This window comes from Miniopterus schreibersii (genome assembly GCF_964146895.1).
Source record: "Miniopterus schreibersii genome assembly, chromosome: 5".
NCBI classification, from domain to species: Eukaryota; Metazoa; Chordata; class Mammalia; order Chiroptera; family Miniopteridae; genus Miniopterus; species Miniopterus schreibersii.
Window position 1 is genome coordinate 4,153,280 of NC_138106.1, and position 24,571 is coordinate 4,177,850.

At 44.0% G+C, this 24,571-nt stretch overlaps 1 protein-coding gene across 1 annotated transcript in view; it reads left to right on the plus strand.

Moving 5' to 3' along the window:
• The window catches only part of HSF2BP (heat shock transcription factor 2 binding protein), a 64,316-nt gene extending 42,006 nt beyond the window's left edge, over positions 1-22,310 (plus strand). The window contains exon 8 of the mRNA XM_081138040.1: positions 21,476-22,310. Within this exon, the coding sequence (XP_080994166.1) occupies positions 21,476-21,684 (209 nt within the window). The 3' untranslated portion in view covers positions 21,685-22,310. The remainder of the gene's footprint in view (positions 1-21,475) is intronic.
• Positions 22,311-24,571: the final 2,261 nt, after the last annotated feature.

The following is a 24,571-nucleotide window of genomic DNA, read 5'->3' on the forward strand; positions in this document are numbered from 1 at the left end:
CCCGGCCGGCCTATAATTTTTAAAAAAAAAAAATAAGAGAACAGTTCTTTGAGAAGAAGAGAGTCTAACAGTGTCAGATAGAATTTGAAGATCAAGAAAACAGGAATGGCCCTGGCTGGTTTGACTCAGTGGTTAGAGTGTCAGCCCACAGACTGAAGGGTCCCAAGTTCAGTTCCGACCAAGGGCACATACCTAGGTTGCCAGCTCGATCCCCAGCCCTGGTTGGGGTGCCTGCGGGAAGCAACAAATCGATGTGTCTCTCTCACATCTTCCCCTCACCCCCCGGTTCCACTCTCTGAAGAGCAATGGAAAAAATATCCTCGGGTGGGGATTCAAAAAAAGAAAAGAAAACAGCAATGGAAGAAAGGCTTTGACAACAGAATCATCAGTGATCTTTGAGAAGACTTTCGGTAGAATAGAGAGTTAAGAACAATGGAGGTTTCATGAGGGAATGGGAGAGAAGTAGTGAGGGTGGTGCCCAGGCGGGGGTTTAAATGAAAGAGTCTTGTGTGTTTGTGTTTAAGACTAATCAGATCTTGCCCTGGCTGGTGTTGCTTAGTGGTTGGAGCATTGTCTGTACACCAAAGGGTTGCGGGTTCGATTCCTAGTCAAGGGCATATACATGGGTTGTGGGTTCACTTTCCGCCCCTGATTTGGGCCACTAGGGGAGGCAGCTGGTTGATGTGTCTCTCTCACATTGATGTTTCTCTCCCCCTCCCTCACTCCCTTCTACTCTCTGAAAAAGCAATGGAAAAAAATATCCTCGGGTGATGATTAACAACAGCAACAAAAGACACTGATCAGATTTTAATTATTAGGTTTTCAATTTCAAGTTGAAATGAAATAATTGAAAATAAGAATTAATATACCTTACTTCAGAATACACCGTGACCTTAAAATTGTTTTGGACTAGGAGTTATTTATTTTCTCTTCTAGTTCTTCTTTGTTGTTATCGTCGCCTGAGGGTATTTTTTCCATTGACTTTTAGAGAAAGTGGAAAGGAGTGAGGGGAGAGAGAGAAACATCGATGTGAGAGAGAAACACCTATTGGTTGCCTCCCATACCTGCCCTTACAGGGGCTGGGGACTGAACCTGCAACCCAGGTAGGTGCCCTTGACCAGGAATCGAACCCACCACCCTTAGGTGCTTGGGCTGATGTTCTATCTACTAAGCCACACCAGCCAGGGCATCTAGTTCATCTTAATTTCATTTCATTTATTTATTTATTTTTAAAATTTTATCTTTATTGTTGAAAGTATTACAGATGTCCTCCATAGTTCATCTTTAAATGGTGACTTTTTTTCTGGCATAAAACCAAGTTACTAAAATGTGGTATTCGCTTTATTTCTGGTAGTTGTTTTAATATAGGCCACTAATATTAGAATAATTGTTATAGTAATTCTTTCTCTACAAATTCTGCATTCTTTAAAAAAGGGTTGTATTTTTCATTAACTCACTGATGAAAGATCCGGGGCTTAGGCTTACTGTTCTTTATAAGGCTATTAAGCCTCAGATAATAAAATTTCCCATGGGATTTGTAAGCCTTCTAGCTGTGAACACATTCTGTCGATGACATTAGTTACAGAAGTCAAAAGAAACCCTTTAGAAGGTGAAAATTGAGGAGTTAGTGTTTATTAAGTATTTGTTGTTAATTTCTTGGACACAAATAGAAAATTTTAAGTGCTAAAACTGTAGAAAAAAAACTTTCATGTCCCAAGGTCTTATGCTTCCAGAAGAGGTCCTAGCTGGACCTGGAAGATACACAGCCTGCATCACCCTCCCAGCCAGAAGGTCCCCCCAGGCCACAGAGACTTGTGCAGAGCAGTGACATTGCCAAGTTACCAGGCAGCCACCGTGACTTAACCTGGGAGCAGTGCAGAAGGCAGGGACCCCCATCCCCCACCCCATTTAATCTGGGAAGGTGCCATTAGAGTTCTGCTTAGCTCTGTGCAGTTTACATGATTCTTCAGAGTCATCTGTTACAGTTGTATCCGATCATAGCACTCTGAGATTACTATTCCTGTTTTGCAGGATACAAAACTGTGCTGTAGACAGTGCTGAAGGTAATACAGTTCCTAAGCCCTTTGAGGCTTGGATGAGGAACCACACTGCCTTTCTTCCATGACTTATTTGGTTGTGTCTGTGTATATTGGACACTGTGGATAGCCCCTGTGTCTTTTCCTTGTATCTAACTATTCAGGGCTGTACTCTTCCTTTTATGGACCATATGACTTGAGGAAAGAGATTCTAAACTCTAGTGGGGGCTTTGTGAAGAGAAAGAAAGAAAAAGAAAGAAAGAAAGAAGGGAGGGAGGGAGGGAGGGAAAGAAAGAAAGAAAGAAAGAAAGAAAGAAAGAAAGAAAGAAAGAAAGAAAGAAAGAAGAAAAGGGAGGGAGGAAGGAAGGAAGGAGAAAGAAAGAGAGAGAGAGAGAGAGAGAGAGAGAGAGAGAGAGAGAGAGAGAAAGAAAGAAAGAAAGAAAGAAAGAAAGAAAGAAAGAAAGAAAAGAAAGAAAGAAGAAAAGGGAGGGAGGGAGGAAGGAAGGAGAAAGAAAGAAAGAGAGAGAGAGAGAGAGAGAGAGAGAGAGAAAGAAAGAAGAAGAAAGAAAGAAAGAAAGAAAGAAAGAAAGAAAGAAAGAAAGAAAGAAAGAAAGAAAGAAAGGGGAGGGAGGCAGGGAGGGAGGGAGGGAAGGGAAGGGAGGGGAAGGGGAAGGGGAAGGGGAAGGGGAAGGGGAAGGGGAAGGGGAAGGGAAGGGAAGACGTGCCCTGATAGTCCAGCATGGGTCTCCATCTCTAGAGGTTGTAATCTAATTGATTGGGAGCGGGGCCCAGGCATTGGGGTTTTCACACCTCTTCAGGTGACTCTCAAGTGTGACATGGAGCTGAGGCAGTCATGGTAATCCTAACATTGTGCCAGTGACTGGTTTCCATATCAAGGCTTCAGCCAGTCAGTTCATGACATCCTTCTGCCCACAGTCACTGGTCTGGAGGTGGACACATGAGCTAAGTAGGTTCATCCAAATTCCAAGGATCATGGAGAGGCAGATGTGCCCAGAAGCCTGGGGAGTCACACCAGTCCCTAAGCATGGAGCTTGGCTCCAGTGACGGGCCCCAGTACTGCCTCTGCGTGACCTTAGGCTATGCTGGAGCCTGACCAGCTTCTCCATTTTTGAATGACCTGCCTCACCAGGGTGCCCACCATTAGTCACACCCTGTAAGGGCAGACACCAATTCCTGTTTATACTCAGCCAAGACCTGGAGTTTGAGGCTTATCAGATGAACAAAGGAACTTAGGTCTGGTCTCTGGATATTGCATCATGGTCCACAACTCTACTTGTATTTTCACTTAGGTTCCTAATTTATACATTCTAAGTGGCGATTTCCTCATATCACTCAGAGAAGGTGGTGGTATTTACAAGGTCCTGGGGGAACCCTTGTCCCCTGGACTGCTCACTGTCCTTGGCCACCGCACATGGGGCTCACCCTTCCAGTGCATGCTGAAATGTGTCATGTTCACCGAATCTGCCAGGTTGAGCAGTGGCTCTCAGAAAGTGGAGTCACAGTGCTAGAAAGTGGGGGAGCCGGGATCACACCCTGCTGTGCTCACCCATGCAGGGATGTAGCAGGTGGCGTCTGGTGGATATGTTTCCTCCTGCATTCACTCACTCACAGAGTCACTCATTTATGCCCATTACTACTTCAAAATGTATTTATGTCTTCTCCCCTCTCCTTCTAGGACTCCAGTGACATGCTTGATATTATACCACGGATTACTGGTGCTTTCTGCTTTTCTGTTTTTCTTTCAATCTTTTCCTCTTCTTGTGAGGGCAAAAGTCCAGCGAAGAAAATGACAGAATGGGGAAATTTGGTAGTTTCATGCTTTCCATGGGGTTCTGGCCCTCCTCCTCCTCAGGAAGCATTTAGGAGCAGATTGTATGTGCCCATCACCTTCCTCGCAACCCTCCCCTGCCTCTCCCCACATTGTCCCATCACAGTAAATAAAAACGTTTGCTGGCACAAACTCTCATATTTAAAATTTACTACCCATAGACTAAACTTTCCAGAAAACCAAATGAAAAGAAAATTCTTAGAACGATCTTTCAGATGTCTAAATTGTCAGGCCATGGGTATGTGATAATCCTCGTGGCTGAAGGAATCCTAATAGCTGTACTTATTGAGTACCAGCTCTTCCTGGCACAAGCTTACACGTCACCTAGGATAAAGCTCTGTGAGGCTCCAAGACTCTCAGATGGGTGTACTTCCAGCTTATTGAGGAAACCGAGCCTCAGAGGACATGAGCACTGCACTTGTCAAGGCCAGTCAGTTAGAAGTCCTGTAACTGGTGTTCATATCCTGGCCCTACGCCTGAGCTTATGTGTTTTCTCCTGGGCCATGCTGAACTTATAAATTAAACCTACAGTCTGCCTGGCGTGATTCAGCGGTTGAGCATTGACCTAGGATCCAGGAGATGGCGGTTCGATTCCCAGTCAGGGCACATGCCCAGGTTTCGGCTCGATCCTCAGTAGGGGACATGCAGGAGGCAGCTGATCAGTGACCCTCTTATCGATGTTTCTTTCTCTCTCCCTCTCCCTCTCTCTGAACTCAATAAAGATGTTTTTTAAAAAAACAAAAAACCTACATTTAATCTGAAATGTAAAAGCTTTGCGTTGCTTCCATTTAATACATGATGCACCACCCTGAGGATTCTGTGTCTGCCAGTGGTATTTCTGGTACGGTTACTGACATCTGCTTATTTTAATGTATTTTGACATGTGTTGAAGTGGGACCAGTTTGGTTGTGATTCAGGCTCTGCACAGACACCAGAGCCGACCCATCTGCCACACGAGTGTATTTCAGAAAAGGAGCAAATTCCTTGCTAGGCTAAGTGGCACCTTTTCCACTTCCCTCTGTGTCTGATCTGTTGTCTTAAGTATGGCGTTGAAAAGTTGAGAAGTGATTTTGGAAGGAAGCAAGTGAGGAATCTGTTGCTAACGTGTAATTCAGAAACACATGAGCTAATGCAGGAAGCCAAGACGAGGGAGTTTTAATGTGTAATGGTTGGAGTAATAACATCTCTTTGGATTTTGGAAAGAAAAAGTTAGAAACCTAAAATAGACTACTCCATAGAGTGTCACTAGTCCACCTCACAGTCATCTAATGGTTGGCTGCATGATGTTCCCAGACCTTTAGAATCCACTTGGAACCTCTCTCTAGAGCCTTTCCAGACATCCTGTCCCCAAGTCTGATCATCCCTTTCCAGGGCCCCATGGTGAGTGTGCAAACTGACTCATCTTTGCACTCTCTGATCTGTTGCTTGTTAATGGCTGGAACTATTTTATTTTATTTTAAAATCCCTAACTAGGTAAGAGACTAGATGTTGAATTTCTTTTATCTTCCACAGAGTACACTGCAGGGGCTTGACATCCCCTCCACAAATCTGCTGAGCTGAGGGCTCTACCTGCCCTTGTGGCAGCGGTGGGTTCTCTTTGCCGCCCCGCCCCCCCATGGAGGGAGAGTCTACCTGACTCCATAGCTGTGGGGGCCTTACCTGTCCCCATGACAGCGGGAGGCTCTACCTGTTCCCCATGTGGTTGGTGATATAGGTAGGATGTGCTGTGGCTTGGGGTGCACTTGGGCAGCTCATTTATTACAAGTATTCATTGATATCTGAGCCCTGTCTTAGGAACTAGAGGTTCAGATGTGAGCAAGAGTCCTTCCTTTGTGGAACTTATATTCAGGTGGAGAGACTTGCTAGTGAACAGGTAGAATGATGTATATCATATAATACAAATAAAGATGGAGTGGCATGAGGGCTCAAGAATGACCACTCTTTAGAGTCTGATCCTTAGGTATTTGAGTGGAGACCTGAGTGAAGCGAAGGACAGCATGGAAAGATCTGTGAGCAGAGCATCATGGGTCAAGGACAGGCAGTGGGAGGACCCTGCAGCACCCATGGGCAGTGAGAGTGTGGGAGCGGAAAGGCCAGTGTGCTGGAGGATGTGGGCAGTGGCAGGAGAGGAGTCAGTAAGGCCTGGATCCCTTAGGGCTGGTGTACAGCTGAGAAAACTGGACAGAGCTCTGAGCGGGGCAGGCGTGGGCTGATGGACTGTTTACTGAGCTCATTCTGGCTGCTGTGAGGAGGCCAAGAAGAGTCAGAGGCCATTGTAGGAGGTTAAGTGAGAAGGTGGTGGCAGTGTGACCAGGGTGGTAGCAGCAATGATCAAGGTGACCAGATTTATGGAGAGGCATATGAGGGAAGGAGGTCCAGGGTGACAGGTGCTGTTGGGAATACTGGGGAGGAGCAATAAAGGGATCGAGTTTAGTTTGGTGCATGTGAAGTTTGAGACCCCTGTTCCAATTCAAAGGACGTGTAGAGAGCGTGTGCTCTGAGAGAGGTCAGGGCACTGCGTTGGACTGTACAGAGCTGGTGCCCCAGGGGCAGGCATCCTGCACAACAAGAGCACTGCAGGGGCCATGCATAAAAGGATGAGATTGTCAGGCAGGATTAAGCAGCACTCACAAAGTATTTGCTCACTGTCAACTGTGTTAGTGCTGAATTAACTCAAACTGCTGCTCTCACATGTGGGCTCCTGTGACAGTATAAAATATCGTGAACTGATCTGTCTTCATGCTTACGGCTCAGTAACTATCTCCTGGTTAGACACTTAGAACAGCAATTTTGGTTGATTTGTGAAATGGATTTTGTTCTTATTTTAATGGGATTTTTTTCTTGATCTAATGAATTTTTCCTCCTTTGTCATGGGGAAGTAATTGCCTATGACAATTACTTTGTGTTGTTTCTCTCAGGAGTAACATGCATTTCATTTATACATAGGGGCTGGTGGGTATGGAAATAACCTGAGAGAAACGATCAGATGCCGTTATAGAGGCAAGAACAGTTGCCACCTGGAAGACAATGCAGTGAGAGCTAAAGAGATTCATAAAGAACATGACCAAGTAGGAGATTTTCTCAATGCTTGCTTGTCACTAGGAACAAATAGTGTACATGGCAGGATCTGGATGACTTAGATTTTAATTGAGGACACTCTGGTGACTTTAGAGATGTTTGTACATTATGGTTTGATGTTCAAGGCACTTATTTCTTTAACCTAAAGAAAAAAAGACCTGCAGGCAACAAGGGAAAACCAAGTAAATATTTCATTTCATGTCTGGGTGAGCTGCTGCAGTGATGTGTGGCTTATTTTGAAAGCATGTTGGGCATTATTTCCAGAATTTGTCCAAGGTCAGACTCAGATGACAGTCAGCTGGGTCTGACACACCCCAGGAGTGAGCAGAGGTTCCTGCTGCAGGATGTGAACAGCAGCTCTCCTGCCTTCCTGGGAGACCAGATGCACATTGTGTACAGTGGACCTTCCTGTGACACAGGTACAGTATCAGCATTCTGCAAAGACCTGAGCATCAGGTGCGTGCACAGTGCTGATCTGGGTCTGTGAGGTTACTGCCTTGTAGTCTGTGTTAAAGAACTTGAAGTTTTCAGGGAAGATACATTAGTCAGAGTTCCCCAGAGAAATGGAACCAATAAGATCTGTCTGTCTATCTACCTTTAACTATCTATCCATCCATCATCCATCCAGATATAAGAGGAGATGTATTATAGGAACTGGCTTGTGATTATGAAGGCCAGGAAATCCCCAGGTCTGCTTTCTACAAGCTGGAGAGGCAGGGAAGCCAGTGGTATCATTCAGTCGCACTCCAAACGCCTGAGCACCAGGAGAGCTGGTGCCTGGAAGCAGGAGATGACATTGTACTCAGAGAAAGCCAATGCGCCCTTCCTCTGCCTTCTTGTTCTGTTCAGGCTTCTAAGGACTGGATGATGTCATCCACACTGGTGAGGGTGACCTTCACTCAGTCTGTGGATTCTCCTTCACAGACACACCCAGAAATAATGTTTTTCCAGCCCTGTACTTAGCCCAATCCAGTTGACACATGAAATTAACCATCACAGAAGGCAAGACTTAATGAACTAGTTTGAGACAGTACACAGGACTTGATGACATGATGATGACCCAGATTTCTCAGTGTTGCTCTGGGAGGACTGACCCCCATGCCAGGCTATCGGGCCTGGGGACGGCAGGAGTTCTGTTGGCCTGGAGATGTGGGAAGGGCTTCTCTGGAATGGCTTTGGCAAATTGTTATTTTTCTTTCTGTCCTCTCCCTGCCTTCTCCCCTGTCTTCCTTTTCCCCTTCCTTTTGTTATAAAAATTAATTTAATGAGTGCACATATTTAAAGTATACAAAACATAAATGTGAAGGCTAGAGAACTATCACAAAGGAATACTTATTAACACCACCTAGACTGAGAAATGGTGAGTTGCTAGCACCCTGGAAACCCTTTGCACCCTCCTAATCACCTCTTATTGCTTCCGTTTCCCATCTTGAATGTTATATAAGTGGAATCATGCTTCTCATTCACATTTTGTTTGCAAGGCTCCTCATATGCTGTGGTCCCTGTAGATGCATTCATTCCTGCACTGCAGGCTTTCTCAGCGCTGCGGACACTCAGGCAGCGTCATTCTCTGTGGTGGGGCTGTCACGTGGACTACAAGATGGTAAGCAGCAGCCCTGGCCTCTACTCACTAGTGCCAGTAGCACCCCTCAGTTATGACAACCAGAAATGTCTCCCCCATTCAGAATGCCCCCTGGAGGGCAAATGCCCATCCACAGTTGAGACTCACTGCTGCACAGGATTCCACTATGTCAGCTGGACCACTTACCATTCCCATCACACATTTGATTTGGATTGTTTCTGGAGTTTGGCTTTTACAGATAATGCTGCTCCAAAAGGCTGGTGCCTGCCTGTGGTAAACGTGCGTATTTTTGTTTTCGGGGACACCAACTAGAAATGGAAGTTTGGGATCAATGGAAGTGCATGTCTTCAACTCTAGTAGCGTATGCTGGGCTGTTCCCAAAGTGGTTGTACCAGGCGCAAATTTTACCAGCAGCAGGGGAGCGTTCTGGTCACTTTCCATCCCCATAAACCTCTGCTGCTGTGGGCCTCCTTCCTCAGCAGCCCCTGGCGTGGGGTGTTACCTCATTGTGGTTTACATGTATTTTCTGGTGAGTTCCTGTATTTACTTGGCCTTTTGGATATCCTCTTTTGTCAAGTCCTATTCTAGTCTCCTACCTATTTTTCTGTTAGGTTGCCTGTGGTCTTGTTAATTTTTACATTCTGGAAACAATCTTCGTTTTGTAAAAGTTGCACATATATTGTACCACTTCATGTCTTGCTACATTTCTCTTAATGGTGTCTTGATAAATCAGATGTTCTCCTCTGTCATATAGGAGCCTTCTCTTTCTGCTGTTCGCATTTAGTCACCCCATCTCCCTGATGTGTATGTATGCTGTGTGGTGGGGATCAAGTTTAATTTCCTTTCCATGTGGATATCCTCAGGCCAACATTTATTGGCAGGACTGTCCTTTCCCCACAGCTCCACAGAGTGGCCTTTGGCCTTGAATAGCATTCCACACGTGCTCCGGCCTCTCCAGCCTATCTCCGTCACTCTGCAGTGCAGACACTTCCTCCTGTCTTATTTTCGTCAAGGATGCCTTTGCTGTCCTTGGCTCATTTCCATGTGATTTTTAGAATCTGTATATGAAACTCCACACAGGAAGCTGGTTTGATTTTGATTGAAATTGCATTGAATCTGTAAATCAGTTTTGGAAAACTGACATCTTCACTGTGTTGAGACTTCAGTACATGACATGATATATCTCTCCACTGTTCAGATCTTTCTCTCAATAATATATTGTTTCTGGTCAGAGATCTTGAATATCTTTCATTCGATTTACTCCTGGTAGCAGTGTTTTCTTCTTTTGAATGATGTAATTTCTTTGTCCTCTGTCACTGGACACTGTTAATTCACTCAGTAACTCTTTATTGATTTGCCCCTACTACGTACAGACACCGTTCTTGGTATTGGGGACACAGCAGTGAGCTAAACAGTCCCAGGTCCTTACCTTCATGGAGCTGGTGCCTGAAGAGAGATGGTAGAGAAAACAAATGAGCAAAATTATATGGCGTGTTTTATGACATTTAGTGCCCCTGAGATAAAAGGCAGGGAAGGGGAATAGGAGGGCAGTGTTTGCCCTTGTTTTGATTTAAAAAAAAAAAATGTTTTTATTAATTTTAGAGAGAGGAAGGGAGAGAGAGAGAGAGTGCGATAGAAACATCAATGATGAGAGAGTCGTTGTTTGGTTGCCTCCTGCACACTGCCTGCTGGGGATCGAGCCCGCAACCCGGGCATGTGCCCTTACTGGGAATCGAACTGTGATCTCCTGGATCATAGGTCGATGCTCAACCTCTGAGCTATGCCAGCCGGGCCTTTGTTTTGATTTTAAGGTGCTCATGGAAGGCTCTGAGCAGCTGACCTCCACACAAAGACTGAAGGAAGTGGAACCTTGGCTCCAGGATTTCTGGGGAAGTGTGTTTCCCCGAGGGATGGGCAATGCGAGAATTCCAAGGTGGGGGATTGCTCTGTAGAAATAGCAGCAAAGGTCTGTGTAGTGAGAGTGGGCTGCTGGTGGAGAGAGCGGGGTGCGGTTTGTTTCGCGTGGTTTGGAAATTGCTGTTCATGGAATGCCAGCCGTGTACCAAGTGTCTTGAGAGGCATTTCCATGTGTCTCCATATTCAGTCCACAGTCACCATGTAGGTGACTAGACCTCCAGTCTACAGGTGAGAGAGAAAGGTTGGCTTTGCCACGGCGACGGGGGAGACTTCAGGTTACACACTTCACCCTGGTATGATACTCTGTCATCCAGGTGAACTCACAGGTCACTTCACTTTTCAGCTCATGCATTTGATGCATGAATTTTGAAAAATAAGGGTAGTTACCAGATAAGTAAAGGATAGACTGTTTGTTTAATTTTAAGCATGACTGAGAACAGAAAGGCCCTGTGACCATGTGTGAGCGTGTGTGAGTGTGTGCCTGAGCTGTGCCTTAGGGAGCCAGGTCAGCTGTCAGGAAATCCGCCGGGCTTTGTCAGGTTTTCTTTGTGTCAGTGTGAGTGCCTGTTTGAGAATGTGGCATGGGGAGTCAGTGCCTGTGACAAGGGCTGTCACAGGTACGTGGTGTTAGGAACGACTCAGTGCCATCTCCTTGTCTTCTAGTCCTTAGTTAACCACAGCTTAATTCCAAGATGGCCCTTTTTTTTCCTGTCCTTTGTCCCCCTCCCCAGTGGGGGAGATATGGGGTAGATGGAAACACCTGTCACCATCTTGGGAACTCGTGTCCAAGAACCCAGTTTGGGACCTATGGAGCTAAGTCGATGGCGGTGAAGAATGTGTGTCTGGAGAATAGGAAGCAGGGAGGGAAGGTGGGTGAGGGAGTCCTTAGACCTGTCTCCTTGTCATAGGGGGAGAGCTGTGCATGTCAAGGTTCTTTCTAGGGAACCTAGGTCGGAGTACACCAGCTTTCCAGTAAAATAGTTCAGTTCTGCTGTGTTCAAAGAAATACTGCCTAATCCAGTTTCTAATCATTTTATTGAAATATGGTTACCCTAACCTTCCCATCTGGATTTCCCCAAATCTCTGCAGATAGTATGGGAGCAGATGTTGCCTGCCACTAACGATGGTGAGCCCTAGCCCTTAGCCAGCAGTAAACCCTTCATCCTGGCACCTGGCCTGCTGTGGGCACATGTGAACTGAGCTGGCACAACTGGCAGAGCCAGTGGCTCCTCGGCTGCTCAGCATGGACGTAGTCCAGTGATTTAGGCCGAGCTGCAGGCACGGTTCCTTCCAGGTGCTGCTGCCTGTGACAAGTGTGACACGTGAGCTGCCTGCTTGTCCGTGATAGACACCAGTGACTGAGAGTGCACAGCCATGGAGGATGTCACCCAGAGAAGTTCTTTGATGAGCTTGTTCAAATTGCACTACTGGTTTATAATTGTAGATGCCCTGCTAACATAGCTTTTCCCCACACATCTTCTCCCCACTCCCAAATGACTTACATATAAAAACATTCACAGGGGAATCTGTTTGCCACTTAGGAAGAGACATACATGATGCAGTGATTTGTGTCCATGCAGACTTTTGGCAGCACTTTGTGAGAATAGCCCCAAATGTCAAGAGGGGACTAAATTTGTAAGGATGTAGGAAAAAACCAAGCAGAACATTATTTTATTTGGTTTGATTTGCCTGAATTTTAATAGTGAAATTGTGCTTTTTTAAAAAATGTGGTTCCATGTATATGTTTTTAAAGAACTGGCAGAACTAATCTGTGGTGATAGAAATCAGGACATCAGTTGCTTGTGGGTAAGGACTGGCTGGCAGGAAGGTGCGGGAGGAGCTTTGTGCTGCTGGGAGTGTTCTCTGTCTCGTTAGGATTGTTTTACAGGCATTTGTGCATCTGTCAGAACTTTCTGAATTGTATGTAAGATTTGTGCAGGTTATGTAAAGTTTAACCTAATTTTGACAAGAACCATCCAAGAAAAATGTATTCATGTAATTTTACCTTGTGTAGTAACTAATCCCTGCCTACTGGTCAGCCTTTTTCCAGTTCGCGGGCAGTGTGGCAGCTTCACCTCCCCTATCTTTCCCTGTGCCCACACTGTCTTAGCGCTCCCCGTGTACACTGAGAACCACACCAGGTGCCGGGCTGACTTTGGCTCAGCCAACAAGCATAACGTGCAGAGCCGAGAGGGGCAGAGCCTGGTGTGTGCCCTTGTTTCATTCTTTCCATTGTTCTTCCTTCCTCCTTGATGTTCTGAGACTTACTCTTTTATCATGTCCTTTCTGTTTAGAGAACTTCTCCAGCTCTGCTCTCTGTTTCTTCTTTTAGATTTACAGAAAGGTTGCAACAATTGTACAGAGAGGACCCCTCACCTAGTTTCCGCTGCTAACATCTTCCATGACCCTAGAGTAGTTAGCGAAGTAGGAAATTAACATCGGCACACTCTTACTACCGGATCTTCAGCCCTAATGAAAAGGTTGTCGGTTTTCCCACTGATCTCCTTTGTCTAAAAATGGCTTTGTTGAGATATAACACAAATGCCATAAAATTCAACTACTTACAGTACACGGCTCAGTAGTTTTTGGTGTATTCACAGAGTTGTGCAACCATCGCCACCATCTAATTTAAGAATATTTTCATCTCTACCATAGAAACCCCCACACCATTAGCACTCAGTCATCATTCTTTCCTCCCAGCCTCTGGCAACCACTAATCTGCTTCCTGCCTCTATGGGTTTACCTATTTTGGGCAATTCATAAAATTGGAGTTTTATAATATATAGCTTTTTGTGTCTGACTTCTTTCATTCAGCATGTTTTCAAGAATCGTTCATTCCTTCTCATTGCATATACCACGTTTTATTTATTCATTCATAACTTGGACATTTGTGTTTCCACTTTTGGGTAAATGTAGGTGACTAGATGGTGAGTTGCGGTTCAACAATAGACCACAAGGGTAATTGAAATAGAGAATTTATTATTCACAGTCCCAGGAGGGCCACACGGGGAAGTCAAGGTAGAGTGCAGACAGAGACAGGACCTGGGGCTCATTGCCTTTATTAGGGTCCATGGGTAGAGTGCTTTGAGGTTCCTGGACTAGGGCTGGATTTGTCAGTTCCAACCAGAAGAGGGGGGTTGAGTAAGCCCCACAGGGGGTCTTACCTAAGGGGCATATAGGGGAAGGCGCTGGGAGGCAGGGGGAAACTGCTGATCTCAGAGTATTGGAGAAATTGTGTCAGGACTTACATTTACTTGTGACTCCAGGCTGTTATCTAGGCCATGACTTGCATGATGGGCTAGTGTTTAGGGCTCCACTGGGCCAAACAAAATGGAACGTGAGGCAGCAGTAACACAGAGTAGCTGAGCTACACTCACAGCAGGCTGTTACTGATTAATGAGTGCACTTATGAACATTCCTGTACAAGTTTTTGTGTGATCTAGCTATTCTTTTAGAGGAGGTCTGCTACAGCTCCTCCTAGTTTTCCTTAAACTGAGAATGTCTTGAATTCCCCTTCATTTGTGAAGGACGTGTTGCCTGGGTAAAGGTTTCTGAGTTGACAGTTCTTTTGTTTCAACATGTGGGAAATACTGTGTCACTCCCTTCTGGCCTCCATGGTTTCTGATGAGAAATCCAGTATCATTGAATTGTTTTCTTCCCATAGGTGAGGTGTCACTTCTCTGTTGCTGCTTTCAGGACTTTGTCTTTGTCTTTAGTTTTCAGAGTTTGGCTGTGATGTGTCTTGGCACAGATTTCTTGAGGTCTACTCTGTTTGGCATTTGTTCAGCTTCTTGGATCTGTAGGTTTGTGTCTTTGCCAAATAGAGTAAAATCTCAGCTATTATTTCTTGGAGTATTTTCCAGCCTTGCTGACTTTCCTTCTCTTTCCAAAATTGCAATGACATGAATGTTAGATCTTTGTTATAGTCACACTGGATGCAGAGACTGTTTTTCCCATCACTCAGGTTGGGTAATTTCTATTGTCCTATCTTCCATTTCCCTGATTCTTTCTTCTGGCCCCTCCATCCTGTGTCTATCAAGTTTTAAATTTCAGTTATTGTATTTTTCAGTTATAATGTTTCCATTTTGTTCTTCATATCTTCCATTTCTTTGCTGAGACTTTCTATTTTTTCATTTGTTTCCAGCATGTTAACTTTTGTGGTGGCTGCTTAGAAACTATCAAGTAACCCTGGCATCTGTATCATGTCTGTGTTGGGGAATGAATGCCTTTTCTTAGACAAGTTGCTTCACCCATTTCTAAACCCCAAATTGAGCCATCTATGGGGATGTTCTCAGTATCAAGTAATTAGGTTTTCTATGATTGTTTTAAAAGATAAGTTGTGTAGTTATAACTCAGAATTTGCTTATCTGTGGCCCAGACCGACCTGAGTTCCATGATATTCTCCCCCATGAACAGTTTGGGTGCTCATACGCCATTTGCCTTTCCCTTAGTCTGTGTTCCCTTCCAGTACTGTCCCTGAGCTGACTGTTTTTTTATGATGATGTCACCGTGAAATTGTGCCTGTTGGGCTGCACTTGCCTGTGTGTCTCACTTATAACCTCCAGAAGCTTGTTCTACTTTGCTCTTGTTTGAGGGCTGCACTGCTGTCTCTGCAGCTTGCCTAGTTATTTTATTTGTTCTGAAATTTCCTTAGCACTTGTATTACATCAGCCTTAGCCACATAAAATACAGTCTTCTCATTCATTCAGCAAATATTTATTGTATTGGAGATACAGTGATGGGCAAGACAGACAAGGTTCTTGCTTTCCTGAAGCTCCTCAATGGGAGAGGAGAGAATATAACTCCATAGAATAATTGGTATTCAGAGAATTAAAACAGGGTGATGGGTGACAGGGTGAGTGAGTAATTACATTGGTGGTAAGGGAATGACTCTCTGAGGAGAGAATATTTAAGCTGAAATGGATTCTTTTTTGCAGTTTCTACCTCTCTGTTTACATTGCCCTTCTGTTCTCTCATTAGAGCCTGTTATGGGCTGAATTTTTGAAAATTCATATGTTAAAGCCCTAACCTACCCAGTATCTCAGTGGTTATATTTGGAAATAGGGACTCTAAAGAAGTAATTAAGTCAAAATGAGGCCATTAGGGTGGCTCCTAATCCAGTCTGACAGGTGTTCTTACAAGAAGAGATTAGCACATAGGAGAGACACCAGGCCTGTGTGAGCACAGAGAAAAGGCCATCTGCAGGACAAGGCCTCAGGGAAACTCACCCTGTTGACACCTGATCTTGAACTGTCAGCCTTCAGAATTGTGAGAAAATACATCTCTGTGGTGTAAGCCACCCCGTCTGTACTATTTTGTTTTGGCAGCCTGAGCTGACTAATACAGAGCCCTTAGCATCTTAATCATAGTTATTTAAAATTCCCTGTCTGATATTCAGAAATCTCTGTCATACTGAGTGTGGTTTTGATGCTCGGTTTGTCTCCTCAGGCTGTGCATTTTTCCTTTTAGTGTGCCCTGTAACTTTTGGTTGAAGGACAGATGTTATTTACTGGGTAAATAGGGCTTCGGCGTGTGGTTTTATGTTAATTGAGCTAGGGTTTGGCTGTGTTCTATGCAGGTTCCAGAGGCTTCATATTCCTATTGTTCTTAGTGTTTCCCCTGTCACCTTTGGGTTTCTCTAAGAACTCCTCCATAGATAGAGCCTGTGTCTTGCAGTCTTCCAGCTATGACCCTTTGTGTTTGTAGTTCCTGTTGTGTGTTGTGTATTGTAATCCCTATTGGTGTGATTTAAGGTATGTGAGAGGAAGAGGAGTGTTCTATCATCTTATCATTAAATCTTAGTCTTTTAGTGGCCTGTGTCCCTGGGCTGTGACCCTCACAAGTGTTTTTTAGTCCCCCATCCTTTCTTTAAGTGAGGGGGATGGAAGAAGTGGCTGCAGTGAGAGAAGTACCCTTCCCCTAGGGTGGGGTAAGGCTTTGTAAAATCTCTTCTGGAGGAAAGCGTTTGTCCTGGGAGACACCCTAGGTGTATTTCCAAATGGGTACTCTTCCTCTCCCTCTGCCAGACCATGTGAGAACCTAGTGGGGTTCTTGGAGATCAAATCCACAAGAATGTGGGGGTCCCCCTAAGATTGCCGCACCCCCGGGAGTTTCTTACTTTCATGGTAGTCCACACCCAGCTTCCAGCAATTTGTCAAAATGATCATTTACATGTTCCTATCAGTTTAGGCTCCAGCGGCTTCTGTTCCAGGAATACTGATCTTGGCTGTCACTCTCTAGGTTTGCCTGTCATTACTCCCCAACCTCATTTCAATGATAGGTCCAAGAAAAGTCTTTGATTTCCAGTTTGTTCTTCTTGTTATAAGAGTGGGAGTGACAATTTCCAAGCTCTTTACATGTTGGAGTTGAAACTGCTAAGCTGAAATTTGAAAGGATCAAGGCATATGAAGATTGGGGGAAGCCGGGCCAGAGTGGCTCAGTGGTTGAGCGTTAGCCTAAGATCCAGGAGATCTTGGTTCGATTCTCTGTCAGGGCACATGACCAGGTTGCTGGCTCGATCCCTAGTCAGGGGCATGCAGAAGGCAGCTGATCAATGACTCTCATCATTGATGTTTCTATCTTTCTCTCTCTCCCTTCCTCTCTCTGAAATCAATAAAGATATATTTAAAAAAAAAAAAAAAGATTGGGGGAAGGGCATTCTGGGAAGAGTGGACATCTAGGACAAAAGGACTTAGGCATAGCTAGCAACGGGAGGGGTCTGAGGGCACCTCTGTAGGCAGCGCTGAGGAAGAAGCTACATTTATCTTGGGTATCTTGTAGACAATGTATAGTTTGGGTCTTGCTGTTTTATGCCTTCTCTGTCTTTTATCAGTGTGTTTTCATTTAATGTGTATAGAAAGAAATATAGAAATATTTCTAGTTTCCTTTTTCCTAGTTTTTGCCTGCTGTTGGATTATTTCAATATTCTATTTTATCTGCACTGTTGGCTTAGCATTTATACTTTAAGAAATTTTTTTTAGTATTTGCCCTAGGGTTTACATTATAGTCCTTAATTAATCACAGTTAATTAAAGATTTCTAACTAAAAAATGAAAAATCTTTAACTAATATTATACTGCTTCAGGTGTACTATAAGAACCCAAAACAGTATTTTTCTAGTTATTATCATTTTAATTTCAAATTCCTTTTCTGATTGTTCCTGTATCTGGGCATGTCAGTCTGTCTCTGTTGATTACTTTATCACTTCACTGTGGGCTTTTTGTTTCCCTGGCTTTGTCATTGTAATTTCTGATTGAATGTTGGACATTGTGTATAGGGTCGTAGAGTATGTGTGGGTAGGTGTCCAGCAGACTTCTCCTGTAATGGGCCAGGTAGTAAATATTTTTAGCTTTGAGGGCCACATGTGTATTTTATCTTATTTCACATTAGCCTGTTTGTTTTTCTTTTTAAGTAACCTTTTAAAGTGTAAATATCACTCTTAGCTCATACCTGTACAGAAACAGGTCATGGGCTGCATTTGGCCATGGCCATCCATAGCATACCAACCTCTGCAGAAGAGAATGAGGTAAACAGTGTTTACTCCTGGAAAAGCCACACCTCTTGTTGGTATGTTGGGGTGTTAGGCTGGTTTTGGGTTTTGTTGTTGCAGTGGTTACCTTCTGTGTACCACTGGATTCAGATTCCTCTAACCTTTCCTTGTGCTGAGGGTGCAGATCATGCAAAAAAAAAAAGGAAGAAATTGGACCACTTTCTTACACCATATACAAAAATAAACACAAAATAGATAAAAGAATTAAATATAAGACCTGAAGCCATAAAACTCCTTGAAGGAAACAGGCAGTAAACTTTTTGATATCAGTCTTAGTAATATCTTTTTGGATATATGTCCTTGGGCAAGGGCAACAAAAGAAAATTTTTTTTAAATGGGACTACATTAAATTAAAAAATTTTTGCACAGCAAAGGAAGCCATCAACAAACTGAAAATAAAAACTATTCAGTGAGAGAAGATATTCTCCATTGATACATCCAATAAGGGGTTAATATCCACAAGATATTAGGAACTCATACAACTTAACACCAAAAAAATCCAATTAAAAGATGGACAGAGGACCTGAATAGACCCTTCCCCAAAGAGGACATAACAGATGCATAATAGACATATGACAAGATGCTCAATGTCACTAGTCATCAGGGAAATGCAAATCAAAACCACAATAAAATATCACCTCATACCTGTCAGAATGGCTGTCATCAGAAAATCAAACAAGTGGGGGCAAGGATGTGGAGAAAGGGGAACCTTGTGCACTGCTGGTGGGAATGCAGACTGGTGCAGCCACTGTGGAAAACAGTATGGAGGTTCCTCAAAAAATTAAAAATAGAACTGCCATAAACCCAGCAATTCCATTTCTGGGTATTTATTCAAAGAAAACAAAAACACTGCCCAGCCAGGTGTTGCTCAGCGGTTGAGCCTCGGCCTAGGATCCAGGTGATCGAGGTTCGATTCCCGGTCAGGGCACATGCCTGGTTGCGGGCTTGATCAGTGACTCTCTCATCATTGATGTTTCTATCTCTCTCTCCCTCTCCTTTCCTCTCTCTGAAATCAATAAAAATATATTTTAAAAAAAAAGAAAACAAAAACACTATTTTGAAAAGCTATACGCACCCCTATGTTCATTGCGGCATTATTTACAATAGCCAAGATATGAAAACAGCCGAAGTGCCCATCAATAGATAAACGGGTAAAGATGAAATGGTATGTTCTATATATATGGAATATTAGTAATAAAAAGAACATTTTGCCATTTATGACAACATGGTTGGACCTAGAGGGCATTGTGCTAAGTGAAGTAAGTCAGAGGAAGACAAACACCATGTGATTTCACTTATATGTGAAATCTAAAAAAAACAACCCAAATGTATAAACAAAATATAATAGAAACAGACCCATAGATACAAAGAACAAGCTGATGGTTGCCAAAGGGGAGGGTGGTGGTGGGATGGGTGAAAAAAATACTAAGATATGATGAAGCTGGGTAACGAGCACATAGAGATCAGTTACATTATTCTCTCTATTTTTGTGTATGCCTTATTTTATAATTTCTAAAGGCATTATTAAGAATATATAGACTAGGGATTTGTGGGTCAAAAAAAATCTCAGTGTTGGTACTTTAAAATTTTTTATGGAAGCATTATTTATAATAGCATAAGTCAAGAAAACCCAATAATATTCATTAATAGAAGAATGGGCAATAATTTGTAATCAATTCATGCAATGGAATGGATGGGAAATGGATGAACTACAGTCTTTGTTATCAATTCAGATGAATCTCTAAAGCATAATGTTGAGTGAAAACTGCTCATTACGAACAATATACATATAGACCAAAAAAGGAAAACTCAGCATAGTGAAGATGTCAGTTCTTTTCCAAACTAGTGTCCTGGTTTACTGCAGTTTCAGTCCAGATCCCCAGAAAATTTTTAATAGTGGGAGACGGTTATTCTAGAATTTATATGAAAAAGCAAAGGAATTAGAATAGATAAAACAAATTTGATAAAGAAAAATAAAGCTAGGGTATTACTGTAAAAAACACAAATTCCTCTACTTTTCCCTGTGCTGAGGTTGGAGGCTGAGTTGCCAGATCTGGTGCCTCTCTCTGCCCTGCTGCCCCCCAGCAGTTGGCCTTCCCTTTGGGTCTGTGCCTCAGAGGGTGCCTCCCTTCTCTTGCCCCCCCCCCCTCCCCCAGCTGTAGACTGCTTTCCTGGCTGCTGGGTGTTTGCTGGGCTCCTGGTGGAGGATGGGGGCAGATCTCTGTTGTTCTGGTCAACCCCTGTCCGCTTGTGTCGGGGTTGTGGGGCCTTTTTAGTCGTCCTGTCCTCCCTGTCGCTGCCACAATCTGCCCCAGTGCCTTTGGCAGGTATCGTACTAGAGACAGTTTCCTTCCCTCCCCCAGAGCAGGAGGACTCTAAGGCTCTGGGCCCAGACATCCCTGCCCCTGCCCAGGGTACAGCAGGGTTCTCTTTTTCTCCTGCCCCAGCCAGCAGTCCTCACAATGCCTTGGGGGCTCTGAGTCAGCAGGGAACGCTCCAGGTGGACCTTGTATTGTGGCAGTTCCCACTGAAGGTTTGTTCAGTCCACTCTTTCAGTTCACTTAGGTATAGTGCTAAGAAAGAGGTACTGATTCTGAGCCCGATTCCAGTTACAATATCCAATCAAGAAGTTATGTTAAATGCTCCTTGTAGGGAGAGATGGTAAGGAGAGCCGGACCCACCTGGTTAAAGGGTAGAGCTTTGTGTTTGGCTGTTGTTTCAGTCTAGCTGTTTTTAATGGTTGCTACAATATATGCAGGGTTACCAGGTTCTGTACCTCACATGGTGTGAATGCTGCAGCCTGCGCCTCTGGGACTCAGTGTCCCGAACAGATGCCACATCCATATGTGGTTTCTGAGGGATTTGCTGCAGCCAGAGTGAAAGTGAGTACCTTTGAAGGTGGTCTTGCAGGTGTACAGGATTACAGTCAACAGCATGAAAAGCCCTCGTATCTTCAGTTCAGCATTTTATTTTATTTTTTATTTACTTAATTAAATATATTTTTATTGATTTCAGAGAAAGGAAGGGAGAGGGAGAGAGAGATAGAAACATGATGAGAGAGAGTCATTGATTGGCTGCCTCCTGCACGCCCCCTGCTGAGGATCGAGCCCGAAACCCGGGCATGTGCCCTGACCAGGAATCGAACCTCAATCTCCTGGATCATAGATCGATGCTCAACCCCTGAGCTACGCCAGTGGGGCTAGTTCAGTGTTTTAAAGTTTTGTGATTGTGAGTAATATTTGAAGACGGGGTGTTACTAAATAGATGATGATTGCATTTTGTCTTGCTATTCTTATAAGCTAAGCTTTTACATCAAAGAGTGATGCTGTTTCTGGGTCAACTCATCGTCATCTTCAAAACTGGCAAATCTGTCATTCAGAAAATTAAAAAACCCTTGAGGGTTAGATTCTACCCCAAGATTCCTGTAGGAGGTTTATTCTAACCAGTGTTACTTCTTTCCCCCAGATCCCGACGCAGAGGTGTGTCTTCATGTTTTGCGACTTGTCCAGTCAGTGGTTCTGGAACCAGAAGTCTTCTCCAAGTCGGCCTCTGAGTTCCGGAGCTCCCTGCCCCTGCAGCGCATCCTGGCCATGTCCAAGAGCCGCAACACCCACCTGCAGACCGTGGCCCAGGAGCTCCTGGAAGACCTTCGTGCTCTGGAGTGTGATGCGTAGGCATGTCCCTCCCCCCTCCCTAGGTCCCCACACTGTGTTTTGAAGCCATCACTGATGGCCAGATGTTCTTGACTAGAGATGGACATGAATTAATATGTATCCACACAGCTTCCTCCTGGAAGTGAAGGTACCGTGGGTGGTTGATTAATCTTGCAAGCCATGGGGAGCCTGAGAAAGAATCCATCCTGTCGCAATGGCCATGTCAGCTGGGCCTGGCTGAGTAGCTCCTGCTGCTCAGGAGATTTTCTGAGACCTATGGATTCCCCCCAAAAAATGGGAGATTAAATAACCACCTACCCCATTGGTCAGCATTTTCCTAAGGTACATTTCTTTGAAAAACAATTCATTCTCTCTAGTAATTATAATTAATCCCCCAAGTGCAAGTTTACCTTTAAACCTTTTGGTGAACCTGCTAGTTCAGATGCCATTGGACATTTTAGTTCTATATTTTTGTGCCTCTTTTATTTTTGAATAAAGAAAGTCAGAAGAGTCATTGATGTGCTCCAACTATTGTTTTCTGTAATATTGCAAACTTGTATTAGGAAGCTATACATGACAATGATTGGTAGAAAAACTCACATTGTTCTGGGCCTTTTATAAACTCAGAATAAAGTCCACTTTTTCATAGAACAAATGTTATGAAAAGGGCCTCATGGATTAGAGCACCTGTAGTGGATTAAAGTTCTTTAAATGATGTACACAGGTGTGTACCAGTGTCCCCTCCCCACAGATCTTCTCACCTGCATCCAGGCCACTGGCCAGCACAGAGGAGAGTACACTTCACTTCCCATACACCCAGGTGTGAGAGTGGAAGTGCCTCTGAATCACCCCTAAGGTAGCACCAGGGAACCCATACGCTCCCTTCTTCTGGCACTGCCTCCTTCAGCATGACTCCGTGGCCCATGGGCTCCAGGCCTCCCGTGAGAGCAAGAGCATGAAGGTGTCCCTTACAGTGGCAGCCTCAGGTATGTTGATAGGAGGTTTCTGCTGTGTGGCATTTTAGAATAACTTCATTTTTCTTTTAAGTAGACTTTTGTAGGCAATGTGCAGTTTGTGGCTGAGGCTGAATGAAGGAGCTTAGGGGAAGGCACAGTTGCTTGAACTTCACGAGCCAGCATATTGTGAAACACGAGCTCATCAGAGCCAGAGAAAAGTTGTAAAAAGCAATCTAAAATTCATGGAGGCAGAAATTGGTCCATCTGTGCTGCATGCTTCTGGAGGGCCTGATTATTGGTAAGTGAAACTGAGGATGTGTTTTTGTACTTTTCCTAGTGTGGTATGATTTCTGTTTTGGTTGTTTGATAATTTAATAGGAGCTAACTTAATGTAATTAGTTTGTGCCGCCTCTAGACACGTAGGGTGGGATCAGTGGCTATAGAGAGAAATGATACTGGGCCAAACCTGTGAATGTTTCTAGTCTAGCTAATTAGTGGATGGGTATGATTAAGAGGGATGAGTTTTCTCTCCTAATTTTGAAGTGCCAAGGACAGCAAGAGTTCTTACTGAAAACTTCAGGAAGGAACATGACGAATACATGTTTGAATGTATATCGCAGGAAAAGTACTTAAGGCCAATTTTAAGGAGTGCCTAGCCTTTCTAATATCCTGTTTTAGTGTGAAGGTCAAGGAGAGAACATGTGTTCTTTAAATTTTTTTGCATCTAGAGGTCTAAAGAAATGCAGTTTAAAAAGTATGCATGGCCCTGCTGGGCGTGGCTCAGCAGTTGAGCATCTATCTACCTAGGATCCAGGTGATCGGGGTTCGATTCCCAGTCAGGGCACGTGCCCAGTTGCGGGCTTGATCCCTAGTAGGGGGCATGCAGGAGGCAGCCGATCAATGACTGTCATCATTGATGTTTCTCTCTCTCTCTCTCCCTCTCCTTTCTCTGAAATCAATAAAGATATATTTAAAAAATAATAATAAATAAAATAAAAAGTATGCATGAAAGCAGGTACTTGACAGTGTTTGAGGTCTCTGGTGAATTTTAAAATCAGAAACAAAAGTAGCAAAATGGTCCATGTATTTTTAAAATTTAATTTTTAAAGAATTGCTCATATATTTAAGTTAAGGAACTCTTCTCTCCTTGGTGCTCTCAGTTTTATGTAAAGGGATGAGACCTGCCAGGCCTACAGCAAGACTTTACTCCCTCCTAGCTCTGCCCCTCACAGGTGACCTGAGCAGGCCTCTTATTCCCCATTGAGTCTGTTCCCTATGAGGTCTGGAGAAGCTGACACTGTGGGTGGCTTTGGTCCTGTCTGCTGCTGATATGAATTGGGAGACTCCTAATGTTGTAAGGAGTTCTTCTCATCCCAGATTCTTATATAGCCCTTATGTCTTTCACTTATTCCAGACAATTTTACAATTAGAGTACCAAACAAGCATCGCAAGGCTGGGACCTGAGAAAATTGGCACCCGAGTCTGGCAGCCAGACCATGGGCAAGGAAGGGTTTCAGTATGAGTGTGAATGTGCCCTTTACACTGATTCTGCCAGACCTGCCAGTAGCTGTGTTGCCATGACATTAATATGAATGGAAATGGTTGATAAATACTTCCATAGACTTAACTAATTTCCTAAGAAGCCCTGAAGGTGAATTTGCATGTGTGTGTGTGTGTGTGTGTGTGTGTGTGTGATGAGAGAGAGAGAGAGAGAGAGAGATTGAGATTGATTTATGTGCTTAGATTACTGGGGAAGGACTTCTCTGACCAGTGTTGGGTCTTGGCAGCCCTGGCATAGTATAGGACACAGTGTAGCATACAGCATCCTGTAGGGTATGTGTAAGCTCAGAAGGTGGAGTGAATAAACCTTTAAAAAGTGTTTGGATACTTTCCAAGTCCAGGCTCAGGTGGGGAGGGCAAGAGACGACTGGTATACCTCCGTCTTCACAGGG